Genomic DNA, 10,364 nt, shown 5'->3' on the forward strand with positions numbered 1-10,364 from the left:
CAAAGGTTCTACACTTCCCCCTTCGTCGCTTTTGGTTAAGTTGCGAGTTCATGATTAAGTGAATGAACGAGTCATGTTCCTAAAAGGAGTGACCCTCTTTGTTTTATTCTCTTCCCCTATCCTTTCAAAGCTCCTAGGTTGAGTGCTCCCACTTGACTAAAAGTTTCGAAGCTGCTAGTCTACCCTTCTTGAGCTACTTAAATAGCTTATGCTTACCAAGCCTAATCTATAAAAAGAGGGTTACGACAGATAAAAAGAGGGTTACGACAAGCAAGCTTTCCCCTCTTTCTTTGATGATTATTTTTAGGTTTGTTATCCGTTTAGCTGCTCACACAACACATTCCAGCAGCAAAATGGAGTTGCAGAAAGGAAGAAAGGAAAAACTTGTCGAAGCATGATGTATGTGAAGAATGTACAACCATAGTTTTGAAAAACAGAAACCCCAAGCAAAATTCGATCTTTTTTTTTGAATATGAGAAGAACTACTTGTATCTCGCTTTGAACTAATCATAGAATACGAAGATTATGCATATAATTTGAACATAGTAAAGTCCCACTTACATTAGGTTTGTATATGTGGTATATCCACGAGTGCATTGTTAGAGTATTTATTGTTGTAAAAATTCCATGAGATATGTGTAAAAGATGTAACGAAGATATGTCAAATTCAAGCATAAAAGTACAATCTTCCGTTCTACCATTAAATGGTGAGATGTGAGTAATTCTAATTCATTTGTTCAAAAGAAAAGTCGATTTTTGAAATTAGATGAACTTATTGATAATACTGCAAACGTGGATAATGTCAAAGATCTTTTTTTTTTTTTTTTTAGAAGAAAGTCTTTTGTTATAATATAGTTATTACTGTAATGAAGGTTTAACTCACACAGCGAAAAGTGTTAGAATCGATTTTAAATTTATTTAGAGTTAAACAAAACTAACGGTCAAACAAACTTATTTCGAAGAAATATGAAGAAATTTCTAGCAGATCTCAAATCTACTTACTCCAATTACATATTAAACATTAATTACTATTGATTTTCTAATGAACCATTCTTTTATGATTCGACTATAGGTTAAGTCAAGTTCGAGACAACGAAAGGGTGGAGTCCCATTGTTCAAGTCTCCAAATCAAAAGTTAAGGAAACTACTCGTCTACTTACTCCTATAGATGTAGAAAGAGTGAATGTGAAATTATGTTCACAACCCTCTCTACGGTCAAGTTCCTAAAATAGCAAACATATTAAATCACCTACAAAAGTTATCCTCACCCTACAAATAAAAAGATAAGTCCTTGTTACAAGAGTTCACAACTCACTTAGAATTAAGGCCAAGTTACATATGATTATCTTGTGAAATATTAATATTCTCTGAGAAGGATTAAATATTGTATAAATTTATTATCTAGGACACCACATTTATTTGTCTCCGCATAAATGATTTAGATCAAATAATTAGTAACGATTATAGAAAATGTCGTATTAATAGTGTTACAGATAAGATACTCAACCTTATCGTATACTATAAACTCATTCGGTTACTCCTTGAACATGATTTTCATACATGACAATCACACTCTTCAAAATTGTATTAATAACTTAAAAATTTGTATACAATTGATGATATGATATTGCAAAGAAAGAAAGAAGGTCATCGAATAGTTATAATTGAAATAATAATATTTATTATTATTTGATAAACGTCACGTGACGCTTCTATTCTATTAATTGAAATCTAAATATCATAAACAAAAAAAAAATGTAATTTGCTCTATTTTTTAGGTTAGGGTTTATGTTCCATTCAAATTTTAATCAATATACCAAATTTTCATTAAAATTTGTTAAATAATAATAATTTTGTGAACTAATATTTATATTTATTGAAAGTATGTGATAAAAATTGGACATTTAATTTGAAATCTAAATAAATTAATATAATATAGGTATAGTATAGGGTTGATATAAGGGCATTTTGGTAAAAAGATGAGATTATTTGCTAAACCTCCGTTGTGGTCGGCGGCCACAAAACCCTGAAAGCGCTGCTAGGCTTCGCCCCTTCTTCTTCGTTGCCATTAGGGAACGCAGCTGAAGAAAAGCCTGTAACTTTTCTCTCAGTTCTTCTTCCTCTTGCACTCTCTGCGCCTCTTAAGCTTCGGGACTTCTCGGAGAGTGACTGCAAAATATGGGAATATTTGAACCTTACAGAGCAATTGGTTACATTACGAACAGCGTCCCCTTCTCTGTGCAGAGACTCGGAACCGAAACCTTCGTCACCGTTAGCGTTGGCAAAGCTTTTCAAGTTTATAATGTAAGATCACTCTCTTGGACAATACTTCTTTTCCTTGCAAAATTTCCATTATTGTGACTTTTTCTCCTCGTTAATTGCTTAATCCGTTTTAGTTTCCGATCTTACTGTTTTTTTTTTTTGTTTTTTTTCCCTGAATTTTCACTTTGGAGCTTAATCGTTGTTATGTTCTCTTTTTTCTTTTTTCAGTGCGCGAAGTTAAACTTGGTGCTCGTTGGTGAGTGATTTTTTTTTTCTTTTAACGTTTGATTTAGTTTCAGTTTTTTGTTGTCTTTAGAAAGTTTCTCATGTGGAGTGTTTCTAAAGTTTCTGTTTTGGTTTCATCCTTGTGTTTTGTGATTCTACTTATTCGTGTTGATGCTTGATTCTTAGGCCCTCAATTGCCGAAGAAGATTCGAGCTCTTGCTTCCTACCGTGAGTACACGTTTGCTGCTTATGGGTCTGACATTGCAGTTTTCAAGCGTGCTCATCAGGTTTGCTCGTTGGGAATATTTTTCTATTTTTCTTGAAGTAAATGTTTTTGGGAAAAGATGAGTAACTGCCCAGTCTCAATTCATCATTTTCTGGTTCTATTTAGAATGTCTGTTGACTTGTTATTTTGGGCTTCTTTTCTTGTCCATATTTAATGCTTTTGGTGAATATATATGTAGTTAATTCTTATTGTAGCATGCTGGGAGTCTTGGTTATATTTTTCTGGATGAAATGGCTTTATTTCCTTAATTCATGGGGTTTGATGAAGGCTTTTTGTATAAATTTTCTTGCTGGCCTGTATGTGTTCTGCTTTGATTATAAGGAAAAGAGTGGCTACAGGCTTTCTGCAGATGGAAAACTAGAGTTGGAAGGATTACTTCAAGTAATCTGGTGTTTGCTTATTTTCCAATTTTTTGTCTCTTCTCGTTTTACTGATGAATGGACGGCTGAGAATGGAGAAAAGTATGAGAAATGTCTTTTGCTAAGGAAATGATGACTATGACATGAAGATCTCTCATTTAGTTGGATGGAACGTTGTGTTTAATCCTTTGGAGTGCAGGGGTTTGGGTGATGGAGAAATCTAATGAAAAATTTTAGGTCTTCCGAATAAATGCCTTTGAAGGCTCGTAAATGAACCAAATGAGCTGTGGTGTAAGGTGGTGGTGGTGGTGTGTGTGTAATGGAAATGCTAAATATATATCTTTCAAGTATTTTTCAGTTGTCAGTACTGTGGGGCTTTCTGGTTTGTGATGCTGGGATGTGAATTCAAGGTCCTGGAGAGTTACTGTTAGAAGAAACCTGAGGGATGAGGAAGTGGTTAATTATTGAAGTATTTTGAAATTGTCAAAAGAAGTACCAATCTCTAGATAGAAAGATCAGAGATGCTGGAGTTTGGCTAGTTCAGATTTTTTTCCCTGTTGGATCACTTTTTAGTGAAGCTTATCTTGCTATTTCCCTTCTAAATTCTTTTGTGACAGCTTTGAGGAATACAATTTGCCCTTAAAAGGTGAATATTTTATGGAGAGCTTAAACACCTTGGATAAGATTCAAAGAAAATGTTCAGGGTGGTCCTTGAATCCAAGTTGCTACTTAATTTAGCTGGCATTTAGGATGTATTTGGTCTTGGCTGAAAAGGAGCGTTCAAATCTTGACCGAGAATGAACAATGCATTGACCGGCTTGTAGAATCTATTACTTTTTTATTTTTTTTGGCTTACATGGCATAAATTGTCTCCATCATTTTGTAACTATAACTTATCATCTCTTAGAGCCCATTGGAAATTCTTTTGTAATCTTCATTGGACAGGGATTTTCCGCTTGTTTTTTTTTTTTTTTTTTTTTTTTTTTTTTTTTTTTTTTTTTTTTTTTTTTTTTTTTTTTTTTTTTTTTTTTTTTTTTTTTTTTTTTTTTTTTTTTTTTTTTTTTTTTTTTTTTTTTAAATTTAAATTTTAATCTCATTTAATCGCTAACTATTAAGTTTCAAAGCTGGGGAGGCTGCTCATTACTTGTTCAGTCTCAAAGCTGGGAAGGTTGTTCTTCACTTGTTCCTCCACTGTTCCTCATAGCAGGAATTTTGGGAAGCTCTGTTTCTGAAGTTTGGATGCAAAGGGCTTTACGATTTCAATGTTAAAGAACAATTTCTGTTGTCTACTTTGTGATCATGGTTTAAGAGGGAAACAGGAGTTTTGTGGAGTGTATCGTCACGTCTGTGATTTGGCGCATCTGGTTTGAAAGAAATCTGTGGCTTTTCAAGAATAAGAAAGTTCGTGGGGTTTAATATGGTTGAACTTCTATGCTGCTTCTTGAGTTCTCCTTCCAAATATTTACGCAATTACTCGTGTCATGGAACTTATTATTGTTGGGAAGCTTCCTATGAAAAAATGTTAAGATCCTATTGGATTGTCGGGAGCTTTCTTGTAATAATTTTTTAGATTGAGTTTAGGAATTGATGCTATTTTTCTACTTTGGGAACTTTTTAGACGTTCTCCTATTTAATGTTTAAAATATCTATCATAAGTGGGCTTCGTTATTAAAAAATTCCAGTTGTGTTAAAGAAAATATCTATATATTTTCAAAAATTTCTTCATAGTTCTATGCCAAATAGAATGAGATGCTCCTGAGCTTTTCCATGCTGATAACTTCCAGATTTTCTTTTTTTAGTATGGAATTTTACTTACTTTAGTTATATACCTCACTTTTATCATATCGATTTTCAAAGTTCCGTATTATGTACTTGTTTAATTTGTTCAGTGTCATTTGGTATAAAAGCTACTGCTGTCGTGATAGCCAAGCAAATATTTTTATTCCAGTTTTTTCATATGTGCCATGGAGATGTTTTTAGACATGGACACATGCTTGTCATTGATTTTCTTATGCATATTTGATGATTGCTTTGCAGGTAGCAAATTGGAGTAGCCATAATGCCAAGGTCAACTTGTTGCTATTGTTTGGAGATCATATCCTAAGTGTTGACATTAATGGAAATATGTTCATGTGGCATTTCAAAGGGAATGAAGATAGTCCTTCTCCAGTTGGACAAGTCACATTAGAAGGACAATTTAGTCCTAGCTGTATAATGCATCCAGACACATATCTAAACAAGGTAATTACTTTCTTACATCCCGCATGATATTTCCTGGCAATAATTCTTAGACAATTCATTGCTTAGCAGATTCAAAACTTTAGGATCTTGTTTGATAAAATTGTGAATTTTTTTTTTCATGTAATAAAGTTTAATGAGATTCACTGTACTCATCAAATAAAATAAGAACCTTGAACAATGAAGTTTGATAGCAGATCATATTTTCTATTGTTTTCAGTCAGAGTTCTTGTAGCGGGAAGGCTAAATAAATGTGGTATAAGTAGCGCAGTACTCTTTATTACTTTGAAAGGAACCTCAACGATATCTGTTTGAACAGGTTATGCTTGGAAGTCTGGAGGGTTCTTTGGAGCTTTGGAACATCAGCTCAAAGAAAAAACTCTACGAGTTCAAGGGATGGAATTCATCTGTATGCTGTTGTGTTTCGTCTCCTGCTCTAGATGTTGTTGCCATTGGCTGCGCTGATGGAAAGGTTCATGTTCATAACATTCGTTATGATCAAGAATTGTTTTCGTTCACACACTCAACACGAGGATCTGTTACTGCCTTATCTTTCAGCTCAGGTTGGATAAATTTCATCATTTTCACTTGTCAATGATCCTATCTTGTACTGTCAATGAATTTCTTTAGCTGCTGTTCCAGTCCTAAATTTGTGAATAATTTCAAGCATCTGCATGTGTCATGCAGGTTGCTTGAAAGTTCTATTAAATTAATTGACCTTTAGTTAATTTATTTTGAGTTTGTTACTGGTCTGTCATACACGTTGCTTCTTCATATGACAGGAGTTGTGTTCATTCATTGCAGCCAACTAATTACCTTTCTACCCTACATGATCGAATTTGAATCATTAAGTGTTTGTGTTTTGATTTTCTTTTTTATATAACTCCGTAACTTGTCATTTTCTTTTTTCTAATTGATTCGTAGTGAATGAATGTTTTCTGACTTTAATTAATATTTTTTTTAAAAAGATGGACAGCCTCTTCTAGCATCTGGAGGTTCATCAGGTGTTATTAGCATATGGAATCTTGAGAAGAGAAGACTTCAATCGGTGATTAGAGAAGCTCATGATAGCTCAATAGTTTCACTTCACTTTTTAGCTAATGAGCCAGTCCTGATGAGTTCATCAACAGATAATTCCATCAAAGTATGAGATTACTATTGCCCTCTATGGATTTCTTTTTACAGTTTTACATAATTGTAGAGAGTTTATCAAAATATATGTAAAAAGAGAGAATGTAGGATCCTATATTGTAGAAATTATTATGATAACCACCCTAGGTTGGCCTAGTGGTCAATAAGGGTCATGTTAACAATAAATGACTTAGTAGGAATAGACATGGTGATCACTTGGATTAACATCTTACAAGTTTACCTTGATAACCAAATATAGAAGGGTTAAGCAATTGTAATGTGAGAATACTCTTGAGGTGAGTACAAGATGGCCCTGCCACTCATGGATAAAAGCAATATTCATCTAGTGTTGCTTTTTTTTTTTTTAAAATAATTTAAGACAATAATTTTATGTATAAGGTCCCTATTTGCAGTAAAGCAATATCCATCTAGTGTTACTTTTCATCAGCTTGAAAATTCTTTTCTTCTGTTTGTTGTGATTTTTCTATGTATTTTATAACATTTGAAATTATAGTTGCTTGTTACTTTTTTGGTAGATGTGGATTTTTGATACAACAGATGGAGATCCTCGTTTGTTACGCTTTCGCAGTGGGCATAGTGCCCCTCCTCTATGCATAAGGTGAGATGTTTTTTGTGCTGCACTCATTTGCTTATGTAAAGTGGTTTTTCCCCTTAAGTAGCAAATTTTAATTAAAAAGATTAATTTTTGTATGCCTTTCTTACTTGGGCTTCCTTGTAAGTCCTATAATTTCAGTGATATCTCCTTGACTTTCATTCTTACTGATCTATCATAGATTTTATGCAAATGGGAGACACATTTTATCTGCTGGTCAGGATCGTGCCTTCAGGCTTTTCTCTGTAATCCAGGTTAGTTTTAACAATTGAAAGAGCACAGATGTCTATTTATTATTGTCTGTAAAAAAAATTTGTGGATTATTTGCTAATGGGGGGAAAGCATTGCCTCTTTTCAGCTTCTCGGTGCTACCTTTCATATTTCCTTCATCTGTCTTAATAAGTGTCTTGGTCCCTTTTCCATAGAAAAAGATCTAAGAGGAAAATAGTTTAATCACGTAAATAAATAGTTTTGATCTTTTTCAAAAAATGGTCTTATCAGTTGCCAATGGAAAATTGATCAGAATAAATTTCTCTAGGTTTTTCCTTTCTAGGGACCTTTGAAGTAACGAAAGTAAGTATCTTTGCCCAATTCCAGCCTAAGGGAATGTTTGGGATATATTTTGAAAAGAGATTTTCTACTTTTAAGAATAAGTGAAACGTGTTTGAATCACAGTTTGCTATACATTATTTTCCCTTCTTTTCCTGATTCGTTTTTTCCTATGGCTCATAATTGCAACAGAAATTGTATTTCCTTCCGAAGTCGGGGTTGTGAACATGAATTTTATTTGCAAAACAATTAACCACAGTTTTTAAAAAAATAATTTTGAAAGGAAAAGTAAGTCTCATTTTTGAGATATTACTTAAGCTACTCGAGATGTTAGGATTTATGTAATTTCAGCTTCTGCACTCTTTTACTCGTCTGCATGCTAAATTTACACTGTATAGGCTTCAATTCTCATCCTATCGATCCTAGTTTCTTTTCTTCTTATCTGTATAGCATTTCCTTTTGGGTTTTAAAAGGATTTTTGTTAATATAATTGTGATACAAGAAATGATTGCTTTGTAATTGTTTACTTTCGCTATGTATTCTGTTTAGGATCAGCAAAGCAGGGAGCTTTCTCAACGGCATGTGGCTAAACGTGCGAAGAAACTAAAACTTAAGGTATAATTCAAATATGAAAGTGTTTAATTTGCAGGCAATTATGTCCGTAGGCTTGGCAAATAACATCAAGTGAACCCATCTGCCTTCGTCAGTATACTTGGTGGTCTGGCATGTCAATTTTGTTTCATAAATAATCAGACTGAACCACACTAGATTGACCTTTTAAAACTATTCTTTTTAAATTGTTTTTAATTTTTTTTTTTGGGTGGGGGGGATCTTAAATTTGTGTGTGGGTGCGTGTGTTTTTTTTGTTTATTTTTTATATTTTGATTTGATGAAATAGAATGCAAAAGAAATTCTTCTTGTAGATGATTACAAAAAATCCCTCCGGGTAGTGAAGCTGTAACTACATAAAGGAGACGAGCCTTTGAATTTGTAGTGTGCTGAACCTTCAGTTAAAGAAATCAAGGATAATTTCGTGGCCACATTTTCCAAATATTATACTAGATAAAATACAGTAGACATTCCTTGCTACTCCTTTTTTTGCATCACCAGACCATCCAGATTATTCACAAGTTGGAAGTCCAATAGATCGTTCCTATCCTATTATACTTAAATGTCACCAATACAACAGATGAAGTTTTTGTTAAAGAATCAAACAAGAAATTTCAAATTTATTCCAGCAGTCAGAAACGTTAGATTTAGCATCAAATTCTGCCACAACTCTTTGCAAATTTTCATCTCTTATTGAATTTAGTGGTTCTCAATTTTGGGAGATTCCTTCGCCCAACTCTCATAAGATACATTAAGTGTACATTTTTAGTGTGTTCCCTGATTTTCAATGAAGATTTTATCTTGGAATACCAGAAGATTGAATGACTTTTCAAAACGAACCAGATTTAAGAGACTCCTGCAACAACATAGTCCTGATGTGGTTTTTATTCAAGAAACAAAAACAATGGATCCTTTTTCAAGAAGGTTTATCAAATCCATGTGGAGTTCTAGTGAGATTAATGGGTTCAAATTGACTATGGATTAAGAGAAATTCTAGAATTTTACGTGCTCAAGAAATTAACTGAGACATTTATTGTGCTTCTGTCTCTCTTTTAGCTTTTACTTGGTCCTCTACAATTTTTCTTCATAATTATAGCCTAACTCATATTTACACCAGTTGAGCTTCTTTATTGTAGCCCGTGTGGTGTGTGGGGATATCTCATCTTCCTCTCCTTTTGTATTTCTTTTCTTGTTGATGATACTTATGTTTCTTAAAAATAAAAGCTAATAAGAAAGTAGATTCAATAAATGGATAGATGTTTTGTGCTTGTCTCAGAACGCTTCATTCCGTCCATAAGTTCCAAAAAAAAAAAAGCTGTAGCAAAGTTTCGCCAAAGATCTATTCTCTCCTTCAATGGGTGGTCCATTAGGGAGAGGGAAAGAAGTATGATGATATCCCATGTTCTTTTTTATGCACTATCCAAAGGAATTCTTTCTCCAAGATTTTGTGTTTTCACTTATTTATTTTCTATAGTAAATAAAAAAGGTAACACAACTAATTCATGTTAGTTTTATCTATGCTCTTCCAGGAAGAAGAAATAAAGTTGAAGCCCGTCATAGCTTTTGATTGTGGTAAGTTCCTTCTTCCAAGTTATTGTGACATGCAATTAAACTGATTCTCCTGTTCCGTAAAGTTGCGTAAGATTAAAGTGATACAGATACTCCAGGCGAGGTCTGGCTGTTTATTTTCTCTTTCTTCAGCCTTTACTTTTCCTTCTACAAATAATGATATAAACTGACTCATTATAATTTTTATTTGCTTGTTAAATTTAGTTTCCAACATTCATTCCTTACTTTCTTGAATGTCAATCCTGATGCTCTCCTGCCACAGGAAGCTGTATTCTAATAGATTATTGTTCGACAGAACATGTTGTGTTGTAACTTCTAAATTTAATGTAGTCTTTTCTGCATTTGTAAGAAACTTTTAAAATTCTTGCAATTTGTGAAACACTGATACTTGCTTAGGAAAACAAAAAGAGAAACTCATTGCTGCTACCACTAGCCTGCTGAGATAAAGGATCACCTCAGCGTAAACTAGGGTTGTTCATGGAGGATTTTTTTTTTTTTTTTTTTTTTTTTTTTTTAAAAAAAA

The 10,364-nt window shown here is 33.2% G+C and overlaps 1 protein-coding gene across 1 annotated transcript in view; it reads left to right on the forward strand.

Moving 5' to 3' along the window:
* The first annotated feature begins 1,983 nt into the window (after positions 1-1,983).
* LOC111491730 (U3 small nucleolar RNA-associated protein 21 homolog) overlaps positions 1,984-10,364 on the forward strand; it is a 13,107-nt gene continuing 4,726 nt past the window's right edge. The window contains exons 1-10 of the mRNA XM_023140733.1: positions 1,984-2,304; positions 2,491-2,518; positions 2,674-2,774; positions 5,170-5,373; positions 5,690-5,933; positions 6,339-6,514; positions 7,038-7,120; positions 7,296-7,368; positions 8,213-8,278; positions 9,802-9,844. Coding sequence (XP_022996501.1) covers positions 2,179-2,304; positions 2,491-2,518; positions 2,674-2,774; positions 5,170-5,373; positions 5,690-5,933; positions 6,339-6,514; positions 7,038-7,120; positions 7,296-7,368; positions 8,213-8,278; positions 9,802-9,844 — 1,144 coding nt within the window. The 5' untranslated portion in view covers positions 1,984-2,178. The remainder of the gene's footprint in view (positions 2,305-2,490; positions 2,519-2,673; positions 2,775-5,169; positions 5,374-5,689; positions 5,934-6,338; positions 6,515-7,037; positions 7,121-7,295; positions 7,369-8,212; positions 8,279-9,801; positions 9,845-10,364) is intronic.

The sequence above is a fragment of the Cucurbita maxima genome, unplaced genomic scaffold, assembly GCF_002738345.1.
Source record: "Cucurbita maxima cultivar Rimu unplaced genomic scaffold, Cmax_1.0 Cma_Scf00017, whole genome shotgun sequence".
In the NCBI taxonomy this organism is placed as follows: domain Eukaryota; kingdom Viridiplantae; phylum Streptophyta; class Magnoliopsida; order Cucurbitales; family Cucurbitaceae; genus Cucurbita; species Cucurbita maxima.